The sequence below is a fragment of the Lithobates pipiens genome, unplaced genomic scaffold (genome assembly GCF_037356315.1).
Source record: "Lithobates pipiens isolate NorthernLeopardFrog02 unplaced genomic scaffold, aLitPip1_a1.2 Scaffold_19, whole genome shotgun sequence".
Taxonomy (NCBI): Eukaryota; Metazoa; Chordata; class Amphibia; order Anura; family Ranidae; genus Lithobates; species Lithobates pipiens.
In genome coordinates this window covers 596,941,861-596,956,233 of record NW_027507764.1, presented here as the reverse complement: position 1 = coordinate 596,956,233, position 14,373 = coordinate 596,941,861, and the positions used below count along the sequence as shown (strand labels likewise).

Here is a 14,373-nt window from a genome sequence, read left to right as displayed (position 1 = left end):
CTGTATACAGGGGTCTATGGGGCCCGGATGGCTCTGTATACAGGGGTCTATGGGGCCCGGATGGCTCTGTATACAGGGGTCTATGGGGCACAGGATGGCTCTGTATACAGGGGTCTATGGGGCCCCGGATGGCTCTGTATACAGGGGTCTATGGGGCACAGGATGGCTCTGTATACAGGGGTCTATGGGGCCCCGGATGGCTCTGTATACAGGGGTCTATGGGGCACAGGATGGCACTGTATACAGGGGTCTATGGGGCCCCGGATGGCTCTGTATACAGGGGTCTATGGGGCCCGGATGGCTCTGTATACAGGGGTCTATGGGGCCCTGGATGGCTCTGTATACAGGGGTCTATGGGGCCCTGGATGGCTCTGTATACAGGGGTCTATGGGGCACAGGATGGCTCTGTATACAGGGGTCTATGGGGCCCAGATGGCTCTGTATACAGGGGTCTATGGGGCCCCGGATGGCTCTGTATAGAGGGGTCTATGGGGCCCCGGATGGCTCTGTATACAAGGGTCTATGGGGCCCCGGAAGGCTCTGTATACAGGGGTCTATGGGGCCCGGATGGCTCTGTATACAGGGGTCTATGGGTCCCCGGATGGCTCTGTATACAAGGGTCTATGGGGCCCCGGAAGGCTCTGTATACAGGGGTCTATGGGGCCCGGATGGCTCTGTATACAGGGGTCTATGAGGCCCCGGATGGCTCTGTATACAGGGGTCTATGGGGCCCGGATGGCTCTGTATACAGGGGTCTATGGGGCCCGGATGGCTCTGTATACAGGGGTCTATGGGGTCCGGATGATACCGTATAAAGGGGTCTATGTGGCCCCGGATGGCTCTGTATACAGGGGTCTATGGGGCCCCGGATGGCTCTGTATACAGGGGTCTATGGGGCCCTGGATGACTCTGTATACAGGGGTCTATGGGGCCCGGATGGCTCTGTATACAGGGGTCTATGGGGCCTTGTATGGCTCTGTATAGAGGGGTCTATGGGGCCTCGGATGGCTCTGTATACTGGGGTCTATGGGGCCCCGGATGGCTCTGTATACAGGGGTCTATGGGGCCCCGGATGGCTCTGTATACAGGGGTCTATGGGGCCCGGATGGCTCTGTATACAGGGGTCTATGGGGCACAGGATGGCTCTGTATACAGGGGTCTATGGGGCACAGGATGGCTCTGTATACAGGGGTCTATGGGGCCCCGGATGGCTCTGTATACAGGGGTCTATGGGGCCCGGATGGCTCTGTATACAGGGGTCTATGGGGCCCTGGATGGCTCTGTATACAGGGGTCTATGGGGCCCCGGATGGCTCTGTATAGAGGGGTCTATGGGGCACAGGATGGCTCTGTATAGAGGGGTATATGGGGCCCCGGATGGCTCTGTAAACAGGGGTCTATGGGGCACAGGATGGCTCTGTATACAGGGGTCTATGGGGCCCCAGATGGCTCTGTATACAGGGGTCTATGGGGCCCGGATGGCTCTGTATACAGGTGTCTATGGGGCCCGAATGGCTCTGTATACAGTGTTCTATGGGGCCCGGATGGCTCTGTATACAGGGGTCTATGGGGCCCCGGATGGCTCTGTATACAGGGGTCTATGGGGCCTTGTATGGCTCTGTATAGAGGGGTCTATGGGGCCTCGGATGGCTCTGTATACTGGGGTCTATGGGGCCCCGGATGGCTCTGTATACAGGGGTCTATGGGGCCCCGGATGGCTCTGTATAGAGGGGCCTATGGCGCCCAGATGGCACCGTATAGAGGGGTCTATGTGGCCCCGGATGGCATGGTATACAGGGGTCTATGGAGCCCCGGATGGCTCTGTATACAGGGGTCTATGGGGCCCCCGGATGGCTCTGTATAGAGGGGTCTATGGGGCCCCGGATGGCTCTGTATACAAGGGTCTATAGGGCCCCGGAAGGCTCTGTATACAAGGGTCTATGGGGCCCGGATGGCTTTGTATACAGGGGTCTATGGGGCCCCGGATGGCTCTGTATACAAGGGTCTATGGGGCCCCGGAAGGCTCTGTATACAGGGGTCTATGGGGCCCGGATGGCTCTGTATACAGGGGTCTATGGGGCACAGGATGGCTCTGTATACAGGGGTCTATGGGGCACAGGATGGCTCTGTATACAGGGGTCTATGGGGCCCCGGATGGCTCTGTATACAGGGGTCTATGGGGCCCGGATGGCTCTGTATACAGGGGTCTATGGGGCCCTGGATGGCTCTGTATACAGGGGTCTATGGGGCCCCGGATGGCTCTGTATAGAGGGGTCTATGGGGCACAGGATGGCTCTGTATAGAGGGGTATATGGGGCCCCGGATGGCTCTGTAAACAGGGGTCTATGGGGCACAGGATGGCTCTGTATACAGGGGTCTATGGGGCCCCGGATGGCTCTGTATACAAGGGTCTATAGGGCCCCGGAAGGCTCTGTATACAAGGGTCTATGGGCCCCGGATGGCTTTGTATACAGGGGTCTATGGGGCCCCGGATGGCTCTGTAAACAAGGGTCTATGGGGCCCCGGAAGGCTCTGTATACAGGGGTCTATGGGGCCCCGGATGGCTCTGTATACAGGGGTCTATGGGGCACAGGATGGCTCTGTATACAGGGGTCTATGGGGCCCCGGATGGCTCTGTATAGAGGGTCTATGGGGCCCCGGATGGCTCTGTATACAGGGGTCTATGGGGCTACTGTATTTTGGATTCTGTATGATAATCTCGGGAATTGGCAGACGGTCCCTTATGTCATTTCTTCTACATGTCCGCCGAGTTTTGTCTCCGGTCCCTGAGATCAGCCGCTCCATTGTCACCGCTCCGCACTGCGCATGCGCAATGCCTGCACAGACTCCGGACCCCGACACACATGGAGAGGAAGGTAAGACCCCCGAGACACCCCTCCCCCATACCGGGACCGACACCCCTCCCCCCATACCGGGACCGACACCCCTCCCCCACCACCGGGACGGACACCCCTCCCCCTTACCGGGACCGACACCCCTACCCCCATACCGGGACCGACACCCCTCCCCCCATACCGGGACCGACACCCCTCCCCCACCACCGGGACGGACACCCCTCCCCCATACCGGGACCGACACCCCCTCCCCCCCATCACCGACACCCCCTCCCCCATACTGGGACCCCCCCATACCGGAACCCCCTCCCCCCACCACTGGGAATGACACCCCCCTCCCCCATCACTGGTACCCCCTACCCACTGACTTCCCTCCCCCCAACACTGCAACCATAACCCCTCCCCCACTAAGACCCCAACACCGGGACCCCGAATATCCCCTCCCCCCCACAGTCACATCAGTCTCTCTACAGAGGAGCTTACACTCTAATGTCCCCTCCCCCCACAGTCACATCAGTCTCTGTACAGAGGAGCTTACACTCTAATGTCCCCTCCCCCACAGTCACATCAGTCTCTGTACAGAGGAGCTTACACTCTAATGTCCCCTCCCCCCACAGTCACATCAGTCTCTGTACAGAGGAGCTTACACTCTAATGTCCCCTCCCCCACAGTCACATCAGTCTCTGTACAGAGGAGCTTACACTCTAATGTCCCCTCCCCCACAGTCACATCAGTCTCTGTACAGAGAAGCTTACACTCTAATGTCCCCTCCCCCACAGTCACATCAGTCTCTGTACAGAGGAGCTTACACTCTAATGTCCCCTCCCCCCACAGTCACATCAGTCTCTGTACCAGAGGAGCTTACACTCTAATGTCCCCTCCCCCCACAGTCACATCAGTCTCTGTACAGAGGAGCTTACACTCTAATGTCCCCTCCCCCCCACAGTCACATCAGTCTCTGTGCAGAGGAGCTTACACTCTAATGTCCCCTCCCCCACAGTCACATCAGTCTCTGTACAGAGGAGCTTACACTCTAATGTCCCCTCCCCCCACAGTCACATCGGTCTCTGTACAGAGGAGCTTACACTCTAATGTCCCCTCCCCCCACAGTCACATCAGTCTCTGTACAGAGGAGCTTACACTCTAATGTCCCCTCCCCCCCACAGTCACATCAGTCTCTGTGCAGAGGAGCTTACACTCTAATGTCCCCTCCCCCACAGTCACATCAGTCTCTGTACAGAGGAGCTTACACTCTAATGTCCCCTCCCCCCACAGTCACATCAGTCTCTGTACAGAGGAGCTTACACTCTAATGTCCCCTCCCCCCCACAGTCACATCAGTCTCTGTACAGAGGAGCTTACACTCTAATGTCCCCTCCCCCACAGTCACATCAGTCTCTGTACAGAGGAGCTTACACTCTAATGTCCCCTCACCCCACAGTCACATCAGTCTCTGTACAGAGGAGCTTACACTCTAATGTCCCCTCCCCCCACAGTCACATCAGTCTCTGTACAGAGGAGCTTACACTCTAATGTCCCCTCCCCCCCAGTCACATCAGTCTCTGTACAGAGGAGCTTACACTCTAATGTCCCCTCCCCCCACAGTCACATCAGTCTCTGTACAGAGGAGCTTACACTCTAATGTCCCCTCCCCCCACAGTCACATCAGTCTCTGTACAGAGGAGCTTACACTCTAATGTCCCCTCCCCCACAGTCACATCAGTCTCTGTACAGAGGAGCTTACACTCTAATGTCCCCTCCCCCCACAGTCACATCAGTCTCTGTACAGAGGAGCTTACACTCTAATGTCCCCTCCCCCCACAGTCACATCAGTCTCTGTACAGAGGAGCTTACACTCTAATGTCCCCTCCCCCCACAGTCACATCAGTCTCTGTACATAGGAGCTTACACTCTAATGTCCCCTCCCCCCCCCACAGTCACATCAGTCTCTGTACAGAGGAGCTTACACTCTAATGTCCCCCCCCCCCACAGTCACATCAGTCTCTGTACAGAGGAGCTTACACTCTAATGTCCCCTCCCCCCCCCACAGTCACATCAGTCTCTGTACAGAGGAGCTTACACTCTAATGTCCCCTCCCCCCCACAGTCACATCAGTCTCTGTACAGAGGAGCTTACACTCTAATGTCCCCTCCCCCCCACAGTCACATCAGTCTCTGTACAGAGGAGCTTACACTCTAATGTCCCCTCCCCCCCACAGTCACATCAGTCTCTGTACAGAGGAGCTTACACTCTAATGTCCCCTCCCCCCACAGTCACATCAGTCTCTGTACAGTGGAGCTTACACTCTAATGTCCCCTCCCCCCACAGTCACATCAGTCTCTGTACAGAGGAGCTTACACTCTAATGTCCCCTCCCCCACAGTCACATCAGTCTCTGTACAGAGGAGCTTACACTGTAATGTCCCCTCCCCCCCACAGTCACATCAGTCTCTGTACAGAGGAGCTTACACTCTAATGTCCCCTCCCCCACAGTCACATCAGTCTCTGTACAGAGGAGCTTACACTCTAATGTCCCCTCCCCCACAGTCACATCAGTCTCTGTACAGAGGAGCTTACACTCTAATGTCCCCCCCCCCACAGTCACATCAGTCTCTGTACAGAGGAGCTTACACTCTAATGTCCCCTCCCCCACAGTCACATCAGTCTCTGTACAGAGGAGCTTACACTCTAATGTCCCCTCCCCCCACAGTCACATCAGTCTCTGTACAGAGGAGCTTACACTCCAATGTCCCCTCCCCCCCCACAGTCACATCAGTCTCTGTACAGAGGAGCTTACACTCTAATGTCCCCTCCCCCCCACAGTCACATCAGTCTCTGTACAGAGGAGCTTACACTCTAATGTCCCCTCCCCCCCACAGTCACATCAGTCTCTGTACAGAGGAGCTTACACTCTAATGTCCCCTCCCCCCCACAGTCACATCAGTCTCTGTACAGAGGAGCTTACACTCTAATGTCCCCTCCCCCCCACAGTCACATCAGTCTCTGTACAGAGGAGCTTACACTCTAATGTCCCCTCCCCCCCACAGTCACATCAGTCTCTGTACAGAGGAGCTTACACTCTAATGTCCCCTCCCCCACAGTCACATCAGTCTCTGTACAGAGGAGCTTACACTCTAATGTCCCCCCCCCCACAGTCACATCAGTCTCTGTACAGAGGAGCTTACACTCTAATGTCCCCTCCCCCACAGTCACATCAGTCTCTGTACAGAGGAGCTTACACTCTAATGTCCCCTCCCCCCACAGTCACATCAGTCTCTGTACAGAGGAGCTTACACTCTAATGTCCCCTCCCCCCCACAGTCACATCAGTCTCTGTACAGAGGAGCTTACACTCTAATGTCCCCTCCCCCACAGTCACATCAGTCTCTGTACAGAGGAGCTTACACTCTAATGTCCCCTCCCCCACAGTCACATCAGTCTCTGTACAGAGGAGCTTACACTCTAATGTCCCCTCCCCCACAGTCACATCAGTCTCTGTACAGAGGAGCTTACACTCTAATGTCCCCTCCCCCACAGTCACATCAGTCTCTGTACAGAGGAGCTTACACTCTAATGTCCCCTCCCCCACAGTCACATCAGTCTCTGTACAGAGGAGCTTACACTCTAATGTCCCCTCCCCCACAGTCACATCAGTCTCTGTACAGAGGAGCTTACACTCTAATGTCCCCTCCCCCACAGTCACATCAGTCTCTGTACAGAGGAGCTTACACTCTAATGTCCCCTCCCCCCCACAGTCACATCAGTCTCTGTACAGAGGAGCTTACACTCTAATGTCCCCTCCCCCCCACAGTCACATCAGTCTCTGTACAGAGGAGCTTACACTCTAATGTCCCCTCCCCCCCACAGTCACATCAGTCTCTGTATGGAGGAGCTTACACTCTAATGTCCCCTCCCCCCACAGTCACATCAGTCTCTGTACATAGGAGCTTACACTCTAATGTCCCCTCCCCCACAGTCACATCAGTCTCTGTACAGAGGAGCTTACACTCTAATGTCCCCTCCCCCCCACAGTCACATCAGTCTCTGTACAGAGGAGCTTACACTCTAATGTCCCCTCCCCCCACAGTCACATCAGTCTCTGTATGGAGGAGCTTACACTCTAATGTCCCCTCCCCCCACAGTCACATCAGTCTCTGTACAGAGGAGCTTACACTCTAATGTCCCCCCCCCCCCACAGTCACATCAGTCTCTGTACAGAGGAGCTTACACTCTAATGTCCCCCCCCCCCCACAGTCACATCAGTCTCTGTACATAGGAGCTTACACTCTAATGTCCCCTCCCCCCACAGTCACATCAGTCTCTGTACAGAGGAGCTTACACTCTAATGTCCCCTCCCCCACAGTCACATCAGTCTCTCTACAGAGGAGCTTACACTCTAATGTCCCCTCCCCCCCCCACAGTCACATCAGTCTCTGTACAGAGGAGCTTACACTCTAATGTCCCCTCCCCCCACAGTCACATCAGTCTCTGTACAGAGGAGCTTACACTCTAATGTCCCCTCCCCCCACAGTCACATCAGTCTCTGTACAGAGGAGCTTACACTCTAATGTCCCCTCCCCCCCACAGTCACATCAGTCTCTGTACAGAGGAGCTTACACTCTAATGTCCCCTCCCCCACAGTCACATCAGTCTCTGTACAGAGGAGCTTACACTCTAATGTCCCCTCCCCCACAGTCACATCAGTCTCTGTACAGAGGAGCTTACACTCTAATGTCCCCTCCCCCCACAGTCACATCAGTCTCTGTACAGAGGAGCTTACACTCTAATGTCCCCTCCCCCCACAGTCACATCAGTCTCTGTACAGAGGAGCTTACACTCTAATGTCCCCTCCCCCCCACAGTCACATCAGTCTCTGTACAGAGGAGCTTACACTCTAATGTCCCCTCCCCCCACAGTCACATCAGTCTCTGTACAGAGGAGCTTACACTCTAATGTCCCCTCCCCCCCACAGTCACATCAGTCTCTGTACAGAGGAGCTTACACTCTAATGTCCCCTCCCCCCCACAGTCACATCAGTCTCTGTACAGAGGAGCTTACACTCTAATGTCCCCTCCCCCCCACAGTCACATCAGTCTCTGTATGGAGGAGCTTACACTCTAATGTCCCCTCCCCCCACAGTCACATCAGTCTCTGTACAGAGGAGCTTACACTCTAATGTCCCCTCCCCCCACAGTCACATCAGTCTCTGTACAGAGGAGCTTACACTCTAATGTCCCCTCCCCCACAGTCACATCAGTCTCTGTACAGAGGAGCTTACACTCTAATGTCCCCTCCCCCCACAGTCACATCAGTCTCTGTACAGAGGAGCTTACACTCTAATGTCCCCTCCCCCACAGTCACATCAGTCTCTGTACAGAGGAGCTTACACTCTAATGTCCCCTCCCCCCACAGTCACATCATTCTCTGTACAGAGGAGCTTACACTCTAATGTCCCCTCCCCCACAGTCACATCAGTCTCTGTACAGAGGAGCTTACACTCTAATGTCCCCTCCCCCACAGTCACATCATTCTCTGTACAGAGGAGCTTACACTCTAATGTCCCCTCCCCCACAGTCACACCAGTCTCTGTACAGAGGAGCTTACACTCTAATGTCCCCTCCCCCCCACAGTCACATCATTCTCTGTACAGAGGAGCTTACACTCTAATGTCCCCTCCCCCCACAGTCACATCAGTCTCTGTACAGAGGAGCTTACACTCTAATGTCCCCTCCCCCCACAGTCACATCAGTCTCTGTACAGAGGAGCTTACACTCTAATGTCCCCTCCCCCCCACAGTCACATCGGTCTCTGTACAGAGGAGCTTACACTCTAATGTCCCCTCCCCCACAGTCACATCAGTCTCTGTACAGAGGAGCTTACACTCTAATGTCCCCTCCCCCACAGTCACATCAGTCTCTGTACAGAGGAGCTTACACTCTAATGTCCCCTCCCCCCCACAGTCACATCAGTCTCTGTACAGAGGAGCTTACACTCTAATGTCCCCTCCCCCCCACAGTCACATCGGTCTCTGTACAGAGGAGCTTACACTCTAATGTCCCCTCCCCCCACAGTCACATCAGTCTCTGTACAGAGGAGCTTACACTCTAATGTCCCCTCCCCCCACAGTCACATCAGTCTCTGTACAGAGGAGCTTACACTCTAATGTCCCTCCCCCCCACAGTCACATCGGTCTCTGTACAGAGGAGCTTACACTCTAATGTCCCCTCCCCCCCACAGTCACATCGGTCTCTGTACAGAGGAGCTTACACTCTAATGTCCCCTCCCCCCCACAGTCACATCGGTCTCTGTACAGAGGAGCTTACACTCTAATGTCCCCTCCCCCCACAGTCACATCATTCTCTGTACAGAGGAGCTTACACTCTAATGTCCCCTCCCCCACAGTCACACCAGTCTCTGTACAGAGGAGCTTACACTCTAATGTCCCCTCCCCCAGAGTCACATCAGTCTCTGTACAGAGGAGCTTACACTCTAATGTCCCCTCCCCCCCACAGTCACATCGGTCTCTGTACAGAGGAGCTTACACTCTAATGTCCCCTCCCCCCACAGTCACATCATTCTCTGTACAGAGGAGCTTACACTCTAATGTCCCCTCCCCCACAGTCACATCAGTCTCTGTACAGAGGAGCTTACACTCTAATGTCCCCTCCCCCCACAGTCACACCAGTCTCTGTACAGAGGAGCTTACACTCTAATGTCCCCTCCCCCACAGTCACATCAGTCTCTGTACAGAGGAGCTTACACTCTAATGTCCCCTCCCCCCACAGTCACATCAGTCTCTGTACAGAGGAGCTTACACTCTAATGTCCCCTCCCCCCACAGTCACATCAGTCTCTGTACAGAGGAGCTTACACTCTAATGTCCCCTCCCCCCACAGTCACATCAGTCTCTGTACAGAGGAGCTTACACTCTAATGTCCCCTCCCCCCACAGTCACATCAGTCTCTGTACAGAGGAGCTTACACTCTAATGTCCCCTCCCCCACAGTCACATCAGTCTCTGTACAGAGGAGCTTACACTCTAATGTCCCCTCCCCCACAGTCACATCAGTCTCTGTACAGAGGAGCTTACACTCTAATGTCCCCTCCCCCCACAGTCACATCAGTCTCTGTACAGAGGAGCTTACACTCTAATGTCCCCTCCCCCACAGTCACATCAGTCTCTGTACAGAGGAGCTTACACTCTAATGTCCCCTCCCCCACAGTCACATCAGTCTCTGTACAGAGGAGCTTACACTCTAATGTCCCCTCCCCCACAGTCACATCAGTCTCTGTACAGAGGAGCTTACACTCTAATGTCCCCTCCCCCCACAGTCACATCAGTCTCTGTACAGAGGAGCTTACACTCTAATGTCCCCTCCCCCCACAGTCACATCAGTCTCTGTACAGAGGAGCTTACACTCTAATGTCCCCTCCCCCCACAGTCACATCAGTCTCTGTACAGAGGAGCTTACACTCTAATGTCCCCTCCCCCCCACAGTCACATCAGTCTCTGTACAGAGGAGCTTACACTCTAATGTCCCCTCCCCCCACAGTCACATCAGTCTCTGTACAGAGGAGCTTACACTCTAATGTCCCCTCCCCCCCACAGTCACATCAGTCTCTCTACAGAGGAGCTTACACTCTAATGTCCCCTCCCCCACAGTCACATCAGTCTCTGTACAGAGGAGCTTACACTCTAATGTCCCCCTCCCCCCACAGTCACATCAGTCTCTGTACAGAGGAGCTTACACTCTAATGTCCCCTCCCCCCACAGTCACATCAGTCTCTGTACAGAGGAGCTTACACTCTAATGTCCCCTCCCCCCACAGTCACATCAGTCTCTGTACAGAGGAGCTTACACTCTAATGTCCCCTCCCCCACAGTCACATCAGTCTCTGTACAGAGGAGCTTACACTCTAATGTCCCCTCCCCCCCACAGTCACATCAGTCTCTGTACAGAGGAGCTTACACTCTAATGTCCCCCCCCCCCACAGTCACATCAGTCTCTGTACAGAGGAGCTTACACTCTAATGTCCCCCCCCCCCCCACAGTCACACCAGTCTCTGTACAGAGGAGCTTACACTCTAATGTCCCCTCCCCCACAGTCACATCAGTCTCTGTACAGAGGAGCTTACACTCTAATGTCCCCTCCCCCCACAGTCACATCAGTCTCTGTACAGAGGAGCTTACACTCTAATGTCCCCCCCCCCCCCACAGTCACATCAGTCTCTGTACAGAGGAGCTTACACTCTAATGTCCCCTCCCCCACAGTCACATCAGTCTCTGTACAGAGGAGCTTACACTCTAATGTCCCCTCCCCCACAGTCACATCAGTCTCTGTACAGAGGAGCTTACACTCTAATGTCCCCTCCCCCCACAGTCACATCAGTCTCTGTACAGAGGAGCTTACACTCTAATGTCCCCTCCCCCCACAGTCACATCAGTCTCTCTACAGAGGAGCTTACACTCTAATGTCCCCTCCCCCCACAGTCACATCAGTCTCTGTACAGAGGAGCTTACACTCTAATGTCCCCTCCCCCCACAGTCACATCAGTCTCTCTACAGAGGAGCTTACACTCTAATGTCCCCTCCCCCACAGTCACATCAGTCTCTGTACAGAGGAGCTTACACTCTAATGTCCCCTCCCCCCCACAGTCACATCAGTCTCTGTACAGAGGAGCTTACACTCTAATGTCCCCTCCCCCCACAGTCACATCAGTCTCTGTACAGAGGAGCTTACACTCTAATGTCCCCTCCCCCCACAGTCACACCAGTCTCTGTACAGAGGAGCTTACACTCTAATGTCCCCTCCCCCCACAGTCACATCATTCTCTGTACAGAGGAGCTTACACTCTAATGTCCCCTCCCCCCACAGTCACATCATTCTCTGTACAGAGGAGCTTACACTCTAATGTCCCCTCCCCCACAGTCACATCAGTCTCTGTACAGAGGAGCTTACACTCTAATGTCCCCTCCCCCCCCCCCACAGTCACATCAGTCTCTGTACAGAGGAGCTTACACTCTAATGTCCCCTCCCCCACAGTCACACCAGTCTCTGTACAGAGGAGCTTACACTCTAATGTCCCCTCCCCCCACAGTCACATCATTCTCTGTACAGAGGAGCTTACACTCTAATGTCCCCTCCCCCCACAGTCACATCATTCTCTGTACAGAGGAGCTTACACTCTAATGTCCCCTCCCCCACAGTCACATCAGTCTCTGTACAGAGGAGCTTACACTCTAATGTCCCCTCCCCCCCCCCCACAGTCACATCAGTCTCTGTACAGAGGAGCTTACACTCTAATGTCCCCTCCCCCACAGTCACACCAGTCTCTGTACAGAGGAGCTTACACTCTAATGTCCCCTCCCCCCACAGTCACATCATTCTCTGTACAGAGGAGCTTACACTCTAATGTCCCCTCCCCCCACAGTCACATCATTCTCTGTACAGAGGAGCTTACACTCTAATGTCCCCTCCCCCCACAGTCACATCAGTCTCTGTACAGAGGAGCTTACACTCTAATGTCCCCCCCCCCCACAGTCACACCAGTCTCTGTACAGAGGAGCTTACACTCTAATGTCCCCTCCCCCCACAGTCACATCATTCTCTGTACAGAGGAGCTTACACTCTAATGTCCCCTCCCCCCACAGTCACATCAGTCTCTGTACAGAGGAGCTTACACTCTAATGTCCCCCCCCCCCCACAGTCACATCAGTCTCTGTACAGAGGAGCTTACACTCTAATGTCCCCTCCCCCCACAGTCACATCAGTCTCTGTACAGAGGAGCTTACACTCTAATGTCCCCTCCCCCACAGTCACATCAGTCTCTGTACAGAGGAGCTTACACTCTAATGTCCCCTCCCCCCACAGTCACATCAGTCTCTGTACAGAGGAGCTTACACTCTAATGTCCCCTCCCCCCCACAGTCACATCAGTCTCTGTACAGAGGAGCTTACACTCTAATGTCCCCTCCCCCCACAGTCACATCAGTCTCTGTACAGAGGAGCTTACACTCTAATGTCCCCTCCCCCCACAGTCACATCAGTCTCTGTACAGAGGAGCTTACACTCTAATGTCCCCTCCCCCACAGTCACATCAGTCTCTGTACAGAGGAGCTTACACTCTAATGTCCCCTCCCCCCACAGTCACATCAGTCTCTGTACAGAGGAGCTTACACTCTAATGTCCCCTCCCCCACAGTCACATCAGTCTCTGTACAGAGGAGCTTACACTCTAATGTCCCCTCCCCCACAGTCACATCAGTCTCTGTACAGAGGAGCTTACACTCTAATGTCCCCTCCCCCCACAGTCACATCAGTCTCTGTACAGAGGAGCTTACACTCTAATGTCCCCTCCCCCTCTATTCCTGTGGTATGTGGAGTCTCTGGGACATTCTGCAGGATTTTCATTTTCTTTGCTTTTTTTTTTTCTCATCCCCCGAAAATTCCAAATATATCTTCAGTTGTAGACGGGAAGGGGGCAGCTTGGAGGTCGTCCTCATCTCCTTCTCTCTGTAGATGGAGGAGAGCCTGGACTTCATCAGGGGCTCCATCTAATCATTGGGACACGGACACAGTTCTCATCTCCTTCTCTCTGTAGATGGAGGAGAGCATGGACCTCCATCAGGGGCTCCATCTTATCATTGGGACACGGACACAGTTCTCATCTCCTTCTCTATGTAGATGGAGAAGAGCCTGGACTTCATCAGGGGCTCCATCTAATCATTGGGTCAGGTTCATAAATATTGGGACACGGACACAGTTCTCATCTCCTTCTCTCTGTAGATGGAGGAGAGCATGGACCTCCATCAGGGGCTCCATCTAATCATTGAGTCAGGTCCATAAATATTGGGACACGGACACAGTTCTCATCTCCTTCTCTCTGTAGATGGAGGAGAGCATGGACTTCATCAGGGGCTCCATCTAATCATTGGGTCAGGTCCATAAATATTGGGACACGGACACAGTTCTCATCTCCTTCTCTCTGTAGATGGTGGAGAGCCTGGACCTCCATCAGGGGCTCCATCTAATCATTGGGACAGGTCCATAAATATTGGGACACGGACACAGTTCTCATCTCCTTCTCTCTGTAGATGGTGGAGAGCATGGACCTCCATCAGGGGCTCTATCTTATCATTGGGACACGGACACAGTTCTCATCTCCTTCTCTATGTAGATGGAGAAGAGCCTGGACTTCATCAGGGGCTCCATCTAATCATTGGGTCAGGTCCATAAATATTGGGACACGGACACAGTTCTCATCTCCTTCTCTCTGTAGATGGTGGAGAGCCTGGACCTCCATCAGGGGCTCCATCTAATCATTGGGACAGGTCCATAAATATTGGGACACGGACACAGTTCTCATCTCCTTCTCTCTGTAGATGGAAGAGAGCCTGGACTTCATCAGGGGCTCCATCTAATCATTGGGTCAGGTTCATAAATATTGGGACACGGACACAGTTCTCATCTCCTTCTCTCTGTAGATGGAAGAGAGCATGGACCTCCATCAGGGGCTCCATCTAATC

General features: G+C 54.2%; 1 protein-coding gene across 1 annotated transcript in view; it reads left to right on the top strand.

The window, feature by feature from the left end:
- The first annotated feature begins 2,791 nt into the window (after positions 1 to 2,791).
- The window catches only part of LOC143998144 (SWI/SNF-related matrix-associated actin-dependent regulator of chromatin subfamily D member 3-like), a 97,277-nt gene continuing 85,695 nt past the window's right edge, over positions 2,792 to 14,373 (top strand). The window contains exon 1 of the mRNA XM_077493884.1: positions 2,792 to 2,875. Coding sequence (XP_077350010.1) covers positions 2,826 to 2,875 — 50 coding nt within the window. The 5' untranslated portion in view covers positions 2,792 to 2,825. The remainder of the gene's footprint in view (positions 2,876 to 14,373) is intronic.